The sequence below is a fragment of the Protopterus annectens genome, chromosome 12.part0 (genome assembly GCF_019279795.1).
Source record: "Protopterus annectens isolate FY-2018-M chromosome 12.part0, PAN1.0, whole genome shotgun sequence".
Lineage (NCBI taxonomy): Eukaryota > Metazoa > Chordata > Ceratodontiformes > Protopteridae > Protopterus > Protopterus annectens.
In genome coordinates this window covers 251,601,515-251,613,836 of record NC_056746.1, presented here as the reverse complement: position 1 = coordinate 251,613,836, position 12,322 = coordinate 251,601,515, and the positions used below count along the sequence as shown (strand labels likewise).

At 36.6% G+C, this 12,322-nt stretch overlaps 1 protein-coding gene across 3 annotated transcripts in view; it reads left to right on the top strand.

The window, feature by feature from the left end:
* The window catches only part of LOC122816488 (UPF0488 protein C8orf33 homolog), a 483,857-nt gene that overhangs the window by 82,900 nt on the left and 388,635 nt on the right, over window positions 1-12,322 (top strand). For all 3 annotated transcript variants that reach the window (XM_044089317.1, XM_044089314.1, XM_044089315.1), the window contains exon 3: window positions 11,554-11,644. In XM_044089317.1, the coding sequence (XP_043945252.1) occupies window positions 11,554-11,644 (91 nt within the window). The remainder of the gene's footprint in view (window positions 1-11,553; window positions 11,645-12,322) is intronic.

Below are 12,322 nucleotides of genomic sequence, written 5' to 3'. Positions count from 1 at the left end.
CCCCACTCAACCAGGGCTGCATCTACCTCTACAGCCTTTCTCAGAGGCGTCCCTACCAGGGACATCCTAGAAGCTGCTACGTGGAGTTCTGTACATTCACCAAGCATTATCATTTGCCAGTTTTCTCTAAATCCAGAGCTGGCTTTGCCACTGCAGTCTTGCAGGGCCTTATAGCTGGTCCTAATGCTATTTAAATTCCTCCTCCCAACCTTAGCTTTGGGAATCTACCCAAATGTGATGACTGCAACAGTGAAACACGAAGAACATAGTACAGTTGTGTACACTTGCCATAAATGTAGATGTTCGAGTGTAATCACTGTTGCAGTCCTGTTTACCCTCCCTCCAGGCCCCTGACTTCTTTTGGCTATACCTCTATTTCCTTTACTATGCTTAAAAGCTTTTTTGGTGTATTTGCTTTTTTGTTGGAGGTATAACCTTGTATATTTATATATTTAATTGCTTCCCATTAGGGGGCACCTGACATCTGGGGCAAGAAAAATTGCTGTAATGGCATCGGCTGCATGCTTTATACCCCTGACAGATAGAAACAACTCTGATCCAAAACAATACCAAAACAGCAAAATCTTCAGAAGTCAGGAATCGAAAAACACGAACCAAAGTCAAATCCAAAGGCAAATTCTTTATTCTCCAGCACCTCGGTGTAACCACCTTTCAAGAGTATACATTCTCACTGAAAGAATGGATATATATATATACTCATAGCAATTAATTAAACAATTAATTAAACAATTATGTTCAAAAAAGTTTTAAAGCAGACACCTCCAGTTTATTTCATTATTCAGTCCACAAGGTGTCATTGTATTGTATTTCAAAATAAAAATACTTTCCTTATATTGTAAGTTATATTTCAAAGCATTTTCATCATTACAAAGACATTTCACACTTTCTAAAACTGTTCCTGTTAAAAATGAAGCATCACTATTATGATAAACACTAAAATGTGTGGCAATAACTTTATTAGAAGCAAGGGCATTGTGTATGCTTTACACTGTCCCTGTGGATTATATTATATAGGTGAAACTAAGAGAGTTTCGTATTAGGTTAGGTGAGCACATTAGAGACATAAGACATAAAATAAAGTTATTACCACACATTTTAGTGTTTATCATAATAGTGATGCTTCATTTTTAACAGGAACAGTTTTAGAAAGTGTGAAATGTCTTTGTAATGATGAAAATGCTTTGAAATATAACTTACAATATAAGGAAAGTATTTTTATTTTGAAATACAATACAATGACACCTTGTGGACTGAATAATGAAATAAACTGGAGGTGTCTGCTTTAAAACTTTTTTGAACATAATTGTTTAATTAATTGTTTAATTAATTGCTATGAGTATATATATATATATATATATATATATATATATATATATATATATCCATTCTTTCAGTGAGAATGTATACTCTTGAAAGGTGGTTACACCGAGGCGCTGGAGAATAAAGAATTTGCTTTTGGATTTGACTTTGGTTCCTGTTTTTCGATTCCTGACTTCTGAAGATTTTGCTGTTTTTGTATTGTTTTGGATCAGAGTTGTTTCTATCTGAAGGTGTGTGGAGTGGAGTTTGTGCAATTATCCAGGGATGTCGACTGATCCTAATTTGGATATTCCCAGGGTTTTTCGGGAGAACACAGCTTTGCAACAAGGTACTGTAGCGGCTGAAAGCTCTATGATTTATTCTGCTCAACAGAGAACTATTGAGCAGTTTTTTTCATGTTCTAGACCTGCTGTAAATGTTTCTGCACATATTCCTGTGGATGCACGTCAACCTGAAGTGAGAGACGGTCAATTTTGTGATCAATTTTTGCAAGAAAGAAATAAGAGTGCTTGACCCTTTTGTTTCTGTGGGACATAAATTTCAAAGCGTGTCTCCAGAAATCAGAGAACTGTATCAAAAATATGACAGGTTGATTGAGAAAGAGACAAGGGTGCACTTTAACATTTTAGGTTTGCAAAAATATATTAGCTTGAATATTACACCTAGAGGTCTTAGATTCGTAAAGAATCCTAGTACCCCATTTGACTTGAATTGTGCTGCTGATAAGAAATTTAAGGAACGCTGGTTCATAGCAGCACACAAGTGTGTAATAGAGTGGCTTCACATTCTGTTGGAAAGGGACCAGCTCAAACATCAGTCTCTTAAACAGGAGCTGGTTTCCCTTTCACATAGTATTAGTTCATCTGTGAGTCTAGAAAATATGAAGTCTTTCATGGAGAAGACTAATGAGAGACTGAATAATCTAGAGAATGAACTTGTAAAACAAAAGAAAACAAAATTAATACGTGATATCAATGAATATGAAGCAGGGACTGCATTTTCTTACCCTCCTAATTGGACAGAACATAAGCGGAAACAACGTAGGAGGGTAGGATTCACTGATGCACCGTTGTCGTCTTCTTTTGCTTCTTCAGGGGAAGAGTTTAGGTCGGACACCAGTATGGAATTTCCGGAATTACCTAGACCAGCACAACCACGTAGGATGCAACAGGAGTTTAACAATGGAGGCTTGCAGCATCAGGAACGAACATTTCAACAGGGACAGAAATGCCTGAGAAGTTATGAGCAAGAAGATGCCTCTGTTCAGAAATTCAATCAACCTGACAATTTACGTCAGAATCGGAGGTATGGACAACAATATAACAACAAGAAATTTAAACAGTAATGACTTTAATGATAAAAGTATTGTTCTAAATTTATCTGGTTGTGATTTGTCTGATGAACAGTTTGCTGTGTTATGTTTAGGTTTAAAGTTTATACCTACTGTTTTTCGTAAAGAATATTTGATACAGCAAGATATTTTTAAATTTCTTAGGAAGATACATTTGAAAGTTCATTTTAGCAGGGACCAAGGATGTTTTTTTATTCTGCACATGGAGGCTTTTCTTCATGTGAATCTGAGGATAGTTTTTATTCATGTGATGAATGTATAAGTAATGATGATGTGCAATTTCCTATTGTTGGCAATGCAATAGATATGTCTTATGTAGCTTCTTCTAACAAATTTATTCCGCCTTTTATTAACCAGAGAGCTATTCATTATGGCTCCATGATTAAATTTGAATGTGAGAATATATGTAGAAATATGAAATTGAATAGATGTAATAGTTTATATAACTTAACTTATAAAGAATGGAGTGCTTTAAAAGAATTGTGTGACAGGAAGGATATTATTATTAAACCTTCCGATAAGGGAAACAAAATTGTTATAATGAGTGTTGTGCAATATTTTGAGATGTGTATGAATCATTTGCAGGATGAAACAACATATGAAAGAAGCAATATGATTCATTATCAAAAGGCTGTTACAAAATTTAAACACATGTTGGGCAGGGGAGTCAGGCTGGGGTTTTTTACAGAGAAGGATGTGAGGAATAGGTTAGATAATGATAGAAAGGATCTAGCTGTATTCTTTTGTTTACCAGAAATACATAAGAACTTACATAACCCCCCAGGTCGACCCATTATTTCAGCCTGCAACTATTTCCTACATAACACTGGTTTGATTTTACATAGAATATTTTTACCATATGTAGTTAAATCTCCAGTTTACATCAAAGATAGTAAGGAATTTTTAAACAAAATATCCTCTATCTCTTGGAACAACAAAATGTATTGGTTGGTTATGGATGTTAAAAGTCTATATACCTCTATTAGACATGATGATGGCCTCAATGCAGTGACATTTTCTTTAAAAGACAACCCTTCTGTTGATTTCATAGTAGATTTGTTGGATTTCTGTTTAAAGAATAATTATTTTATTTTTAATGATGTTTTGTATCGGCAGAAACAAGGTACAGCAATGGGGGCAGCTTTTGCCCCCATGTATGCCAATTTGTTTATGAATTTTTTTGAAAGGAAATTTCTATTTGAGTTAAATTTTATGAAATGTAATGTGTTATTTTATTTTCGTTACATAGATGATTTGATTTTTATTTGTGATGGTGGTTTTGATTCAGTTAATGAATTTTTGACAGACTTGCATGGTAACCCATTTGGGTTAGAATTTGATGGAATACAGAAGGGAAATAAAGTAATATTCTTGGATCTTGTTTTGGAGGGTACAGAACATGGTAAAATTATATCAAATATACATAGGAAGTTTATAGATGGTAATCAATACCTTCATGCATCTAGTTGCCATCCTGTACATACTTTGGAAGCTCCCTTATGGGGAATTGGCAAGGGTATCTAGATTATGTAACACACAAGAAAATTTACAAAGGGAATGGGATATCACATATAATATGTTTTTGAAAAGATGGTACAGTGTGAATATTTTAGAAAATGCCCTTATGAAGGTAAAAAAGGAGAATAATATGGTAAGGAATAAATGTAATAAGGGTGAACATCACCATTATAAGAAATATCATCTGGCAACCAGTGATAAAACTTGTAAGGATATTTATTTTGTCTCTACATATAATGTAAAAAGTGGAGACATAAAGGATGTAGTGGAACATTTTTGGAAATTTTTAGTGAAAGACGAGGTGTTGATCCAAATTTTGCCACAAAAACCTTTATTCTCCTATAAAAGGGGAAGAAATTTGAAAGATATGGTGGTACATGGTAAATTTGTAATGCCAAAATTTTGTTTACCAAGACCACTAAGTGAATTTGGTACAAGACGTTGCAGTAGATGCAGTGTTTGTAGGAATATAGTTAGAACATTTAATTATATTAACAACATTAGGTTCACAGTAAGAGATAGTTTTACCTGTAGAAGCAAGGGAGTTGTGTATGCTTTACACTGTCCCTGTGGATTATATTATATAGGTGAAACTAAAAGAGAGTTTCGTATTAGGTTAGGTGAGCACATTAGAGACATAAGACATAAAAGGGAAAATAAAGTTATTACCACACATTTTAGTGTTTATCATAATAGTGATGCTTCATTTTTAACAGGAACAGTTTTAGAAAGTGTGAAATGTCTTTGTAATGATGAAAATGCTTTGAAATATAACTTACAATATAAGGAAAGTATTTTTATTTTGAAATACAATACAATGACACCTTGTGGACTGAATAATGAAATAAACTGGAGGTGTCTGCTTTAAAACTTTTTTGAACATAATTGTTTAATTAATTGTTTAATTAATTGCTATGAGTATATATATATCCATTCTTTCAGTGAGAATGTATACTCTTGAAAGGTGGTTACACCGAGGCGCTGGAGAATAAAGAATTTGCTTTTGGATTTGACTTTGGTTCCTGTTTTTCGATTCCTGACTTCTGAAGATTTTGCTGTTTTGGTATTGTTTTGGATCAGAGTTGTTTCTATCTGAAGGTGAGTGGAGTGGAGTTTGTGCAATTTATACCCCTGACAATCTGACGTCATGGAAGAAGAGACAGCAACCGATGCAGGACCCAAGACTTTTTTAATTAGGCCGACTGAGGGCCACTACAAGCAGATAACCCAAATGTGATGACTGCAACAGTGAATACACTCGAACATCTACATTTATGGTAAGTGTACAAAACTGTACTTACCTGACCCAGAGACTCCCCAGACTCTGGAACAGACTGCCCATATATGTCAAGCCATCTTCAAACGGAACCTTGATGATTGGGTGGGAGATGGGAAATTCACCCTGGGGATCACATCAGTTGCCCTGCTAGACAGGGGTCCAGGGAAGTAAATACTGTAGGAAGAAATAGCCAGGGAATTGTTATGGCTAGGCTTGTATAGGCCCTAGGGCCGATAGCCTAGTACCAACCTATGAACCTATATTTGCCATATAAAAATCTATTTTCTTGCAATGTATAATGGTTGCAAGATTGTGGGAAAATTGTGTGAAAAAAATTTCTGTGAAAACATAAAGGAGGTAAATTAAATAAGTATGGATTTCATTATGCATGGATATTCTTCTTCTTCTTTTGGCTTTTCCCAGTTAGGGGTCGCCGCAGTGGATCACCTGTCCACTCATAATTGGCAGTGGAGTTTTACAGTGTCGAGTTGCCAGCCCGGCACCCAACCTTCCACAGAAGACACACACATGCACGCACACACACCTAAGGCCAATTTAGAATGTCCAATCCACCTATACCATGTCTTTGGGATGTGGGAGGAAACCGGAGCACCCGGAGGAAACCCACGCAACCACAGGGAGGACATGCAGACTCTGCACAGAAGGCACCCCATGTATGGATATTATAACCATAAAAATAAGGAATATGTTAGCAAAATAGATGAAAGATTATGTTATGTTGTGTGGACCATTTGGGATGAAAGGCTAAATGAAAACAATGGGGACTAGCAGTAATTTTAAGAAAACTCAGATAGTGGTTGTTGAAAAAGGAGTGTGGTTCAAATAAGATAATGAAGATACAAACTTAACATAATAATGAAAAGCAAGATATTTCTGATTGTACGACAATCGAAAAGAATGGAAATTTGTATAATATAAAATATGTAAATGAGTACGTTTGTAAGTAGTATTGTACATTAAGAACCTCTACTCTTTTTGATGGGTGCCATGGGATCTTTTACGTCCACCTGAGTTACCACCAGCTTGAGCATTTACAATCTCGGTTTAACTTTTCATCTGAAGGACAGCACACTCAGGAGTGCAGCAGCCTCCTTATGCTGTACTGCTTAGTCAACAATTGATGTACTTGGTGTGGGAATAGAACCCACAGCCTTCTACACCAGAGGGTGAGTTTGCAGTCTGTTGTGTCTCTAACAAAAAGAAAAAAATAAATACATACATATACAGTGTGTGCGCGCTTACACACACACACACACACACACACACACACACACACACACACACACACACACAAAATCTTTATGTGGAAGTGGATTATGGCACTGATGAATCCTTTGACAAGTTAAACTAGTCTGGTCAACTTGTGTAGCGTTTATTTACTTCTGTAATAAAAGTTGCTTTTTCTATATGTGCTAGACTTTTGGTCTTAATGTTGCTTGTATATGTGTGTTTGTGTGTGTGTGTGTGTGTGTGTGTGTGTGTGTGTGTGTGTGTGTGTGTGTGTGTGTGTGTGTGTGTGTGTGTCTTGTAATAGACTGATATCTTGTCTGAAAACTGTAGTTGTATATTGCAACTCTAAGATTGCACTACAGTGGAGAAAGGGCCTGCTGTTCCTCTGTCTCACATAGTAGATCCCCCGCTTATTTCTTTGCTTTAATGTTGTGCACTTTGATCTTAGCCACTCAATAATGTGGGCAGTTGCCAAACTAACATAGACCCACACCAAAGACCTCAATTGCTCAAAACCCATAATGTAGGAAGTTGTGGATAAAAAGTACTAGACAGTTGGAGTATAAATGTGTTCTAGACAAGAGGCCTTAAATTGAGAAATTTTGAAATTATCCATTCCAGTCAACAATTTTTGCTTGACTTATGCAACAAACTCCTGAAAAGGCTTTATGTAACATTAATGATGTACCAACTGGGGAATGTTTACATATCCATAGGGGATATAGTGGAGTGCTTCATATTTTATGTTAGCCTGTAAATAAAAGTTGCACATTGGGGAGATCATAATCAGGTGTTAAAAGAATATTGGGACTACTTTAGATTTTCTGCATAAGATACTGGCATTGTCTTTGGTTTGTGTTAGTATTTGATACTTTATGCTTCTCAGGGGACCCAATTTCTGCAACATTAAGATTTTTTTCTGAACTCAAAAAATCAGGTTACTTATTTTCTGTAGGCAGGAGAGACCCATTCAGTTGGAGTATCTTAACTTCCTTGGTTGACTGGGCCTTCCTTGTTTTGAATTGTTTAGTAAAGCTATTTAAAGAATTGTGTATTATATTGGGTAAAATCTAGAAAGCCATTTACAGTACATTCATTTTGCCACTTCCTGGAGGCCTTCACAGGTTTTATGAAAAGATGAAGAACAAAAAGGATGATTGGCTCAGAAAGGATTCTTTTGTTACCATGCTTTTAAGTGGAAGTAAATGGGTAATGAAGGAGTTGAGAACTTTTAACTAGTAGGAAGAACTTTTGCCAAGATATTCACATCAACAGATTTCATACAGCAGTACTGTATGGGGAGTAGCTTCTCGATGTAGGTAAACCTATTGAGGGGTATAATTTTGAGTCTTCCTATGGCTTTGATAAGAACTTTAATACAAGGTTTAAGTATTAAGGAGAGGGTGGTTGGGCACTTGAGGTAAGTTGTGTTGTAGAGATGTGGATGTTAATTTGTGTAATAAAAGGGAGTAATTAGTACACTGTATAAAATTTTAACTGGCAGCAGTTTTAATGGGACTAACAAACAGAATGCTTTGGGAAAAAGACTTAAAGATCAAAGTAAATCGGAAAACATGGAACAAAAAAATGTTCATTCGTAGATATGCTGTGAGGTGCAGAAATGTTTGATTCTTTGAATAGCAATGCCTTTAACTAACACTCTAGGCTAGTCTGTATATTCCATATAGTTTGTCTGGGATGCTGACAGTGCAGTAATGGGAGCACTAGGAAATTGGTTTTATGTATTTTAGAAATGGAGAGGCATTAATGAGTTTAAACAAAATCTGCAGGCAGTTTGCAATAGGGTCTGGCCAGACTGAATGAATCTATTCTAACCCTGTTCTTATCAGTAAGTCATAGATGTAATAGATTGATGTTGGTTTCTAAAAATACTGATATTTACAGATGGAAACAAAAAAAAAAATCTGCATACCAAGAATGATATGCTGGAAGTAGCGAACAATTTGCTTCATCTGGAAAAGTGTACAGATACTGTAAAGTACTTGAAAATTAAATGGGCACATTGATCACTGTATATGCATCATTAGGCTTATTTTTATTTGGACAAATGCTTTGTGGTCGAATATCCCATAATAGAAATTATTGAGGAGCAGATTGTTTTTGTCTAAATTCCTGCACAGGATAGGATTTTTGGTAGCAACTGCAGATGTTAGAGGATCTGTTTTTCCTCTGCTCTGTTAACTCAGAAAAGCAAAATGTAATGCATCAGAGATGTTCATAATACCAGTTTTGTAATCATAAATATTAAACTATGCCATGGAATCATTTGGGTTGTATCTTTATTGCTGATAAAAAGGAGACTTAAGCCTTGTTTACAATTTTTCACATTTGGAAGTGGCCTTATGGTCTTGGCCAGTACAGAGGCATTTGTTGATAGCATCTTTCCAGTGAAAGAAAGGGTTACTGTTATGAAAATATTCATTTGTAATGTAATGCCGCTTAGTACAGGTATACTCTGGACATGTATTTCATTTTTAATCCTGTAAAGATGTCATAAGCTGTATTAGGATTTAATTTGATCAAGCCAAGAGAGGTCCTAATTTGAGTTCCAGTTTGTGCCCCAGATCAACACTGTATTATCTTGAAGAAATAATCTCTGGCTTCCCCTTTGTGCAGTTTGTAGCTGAAGTCTCACAGCAAGGAATTTCTAACTGGAAGGGATAATTTCATCATTTTCTCATTTTAAAGCATATTATGACCAAGTGAAAATTGTTATTCTTCCTTCAAGAAAGAGTTTATTATTTGGACTTCATTCCTCTGTGATATGCCAGAAAACCACAAATTTTATGAGGAACAGACCAAAAGTATGAGGCAAAACTATGGAAATTCTGTGAAAATCTGTACAGTTGAGAGATATGAGCTGGCGCCCAGTTACTTAAAAATGAACTGTCCAAAAGCAGGGCTGCACCTCAAACTCTTATAAATTGTTTGTTTGCTCAATGTCATGCTGCTGTTATCAAATTGTGAACAGTACTGCATAATGCTTTGTAGAACAAACTACTTCCTGGTCAGCAAATGGTCTGACCAATTACTGCACGCGCTAACATTTAAATTTTAGTTCTTGGAGACTTGCCTCATCTTGGCAGCTATAATGGAAACTAGCTTCATCTTCGCAGCTATATTGGAGATTATCTGTATTCATTGCAGTCACCACATGATGGTAGTGCTTTTTCCTCTAGCTCTAGATTATACACCAACAAAGGATGCAGTGCATTTTTTATGTGTGGATATCATCTGTGTAGTCTGCCCTTCCTGTTGCCATAACCACATGTGATCTGACTGTTAAACATTGTGCATGAGATGGGGCTACATGTAAATATTTTCATCAAACCCTTCACCCATTTCATGCAGATTCAGTCACAGACCCGCTAACATTGATTTTTTTTTGGTTCCTCATTTACATTTTAATGTGACAATGTCATACAGCTGTATTGATACCATGATAGCATGCAGACAGACACATCAGAACTTATACTGAAGTTAGCATACAGACACATCAGAACGTATACTGGTTATCAGGCCTAATTAAATATTATTTTGTGTGTGTGTGTGTGTGTTGTGTGTGTTGTGTGTGTTGTGTGTGTTGTGTGTGTTGTGTGTGTGTGTGTGTGTGTGTGTGTGTGTGTGTGTGTGTGTGTGTGTGTGTGTGTGTGTGTGTACAGAAATGTACGTCTCCATAGAGCAAAAACTGTATCTGTATGCAAATACCAAGTGGTTAATGATTGTCTAATTGTGGCTGTATGCATTTATTATCTTTTTCTCATTCCTGGTTATTACTACAGTGTTTAGGTACTGTATTTGTATTGTCACATGCTCTGTCGCTTGTATTCCATTTTTCCCCCTCACAGTCATTTGCCACTACATGTGACTCCCTGCCCTCAGTCTTATGCCCCAACATGCCCCCCATCACCTTCACAGGTTACCCCTCATAGGCTAGGTCCCCTAAAAAGTCCTACGTGCAAGTGTCTGGGAAGGGTGTTGAGAGATCAGGGTGACCCTGGCATGACTTTTTTTTCCTGCAACTAAGAAGGGCAAAAGGCATTTGTTTGTTAAGCTGTACCTGCCATCCCACCTCATACCACATACCACATACCACATGTGCAGTGATGTCATGCACAATTTGCACTGCAGGACTAGAGTGCCCAGTTTCCACCTAAGACTGTAGCCTGAAGCAGAGGACCTTCCTGTCCTTCCCAGGTTAAATGTTGTATATTCCTTATCTTTCCTGCAGATTTCCTGAGGATTGCATCATTTAATTGCGCCCAGATTGCCTTGATTGCAATCCATGATCTTTAAGTTTGAACCATGAAGCCAGCTGTGCTTTGTATGCCGTATGACTAATCTATATATATATATATATATATATATATATATATATATATGTATATATATATTTATATATATATATATATATATCGCAAGAACACATAACCAGTGTAACATTTTCGCACTGTGTACCTAGGTCATGGTTGAAATGAGTCCTTGTGGATTGACTTACTTTTTTAAGAATCACTAAATGTTAGTATTGCAGTCCAGAAACTTTGTAATAGCCAGTCACTGGCTGTCCTTTCATTGATTACGATGGTGTGAAAATGTTTGTCATGTAATGACTGGAGTTTAACTTTAAGAGGTGCTTCTTATTTAGTTCAGCATGTGAATGGAAACTTCCTTTTTTTCGTAGTTTTCTCAGCTGTATTATGTGACAGCATAGTGTGTTGTCTATTCATTGATATTTTTTTTGTTTGTTTGTTTTTGCTGTCGGTTATAGCCTTTATTTTTCTTTTTACTTCAGGCTCCCAGCAGCACCTACCAGGATGAACTGGAATGGTGTATCCGACAACTGGAGCTTGGATTGCTTCAGCATAATGCCAGCTCAAAACAAGGTATATTTGCAGACTTGCTTACTTTTCTTGTGGAAGTCCATTGCAGATTTGCTCAGACCCCCCCCCCCCCCCATCTGAACATTCGGTAACATTTCTCACTATGTAGAAGTTATCTTTCTGTGTATAGCATGTGTTTGCACAGTCCTTTAGGTATACGTAAGATGATGTATTTGCCTACCCCCCTCCCCCGCCATCTGAACACCAGGTACATTTTCAGGACATTTCAGCTTGTACACTGCATGCTGTAGGCAAAAATTGTTGTTCTGTGTGTAGTGTGTGTGTGTGTGTGTACATACTGTCCTTTGGACTTATCTCTATAAAACATGTAGAGAAGGAGCAGAACAAAAACCTGTTTTGTTTGAGACCCAAGGAAATGGGGAAGGTAGTGAATGTTAAAGCCCATCAGGACAAAATCAAATTAAGATTAGAAATTGTGACGCAGCACAGTTTGTAAAGGGATAAAGTCCTGACTATGACCCAGACAAAGTGAGTTTAATTAGTGGCTTGGGTGCCTACAGGAGCTGACAGGGAGGAGAAATGAATGATGAAGCTTTGCCTGCTTGCCTTTCTCCAGCAAGAGAGAGACTAAGCAAGACTAAGATGATAAAGTTGAAAGGTGGCCAAAGTTCAGCTTGACTGCTGCGCCAAGGTGAGTAGGTCAATCCAAAGGGGATGTTA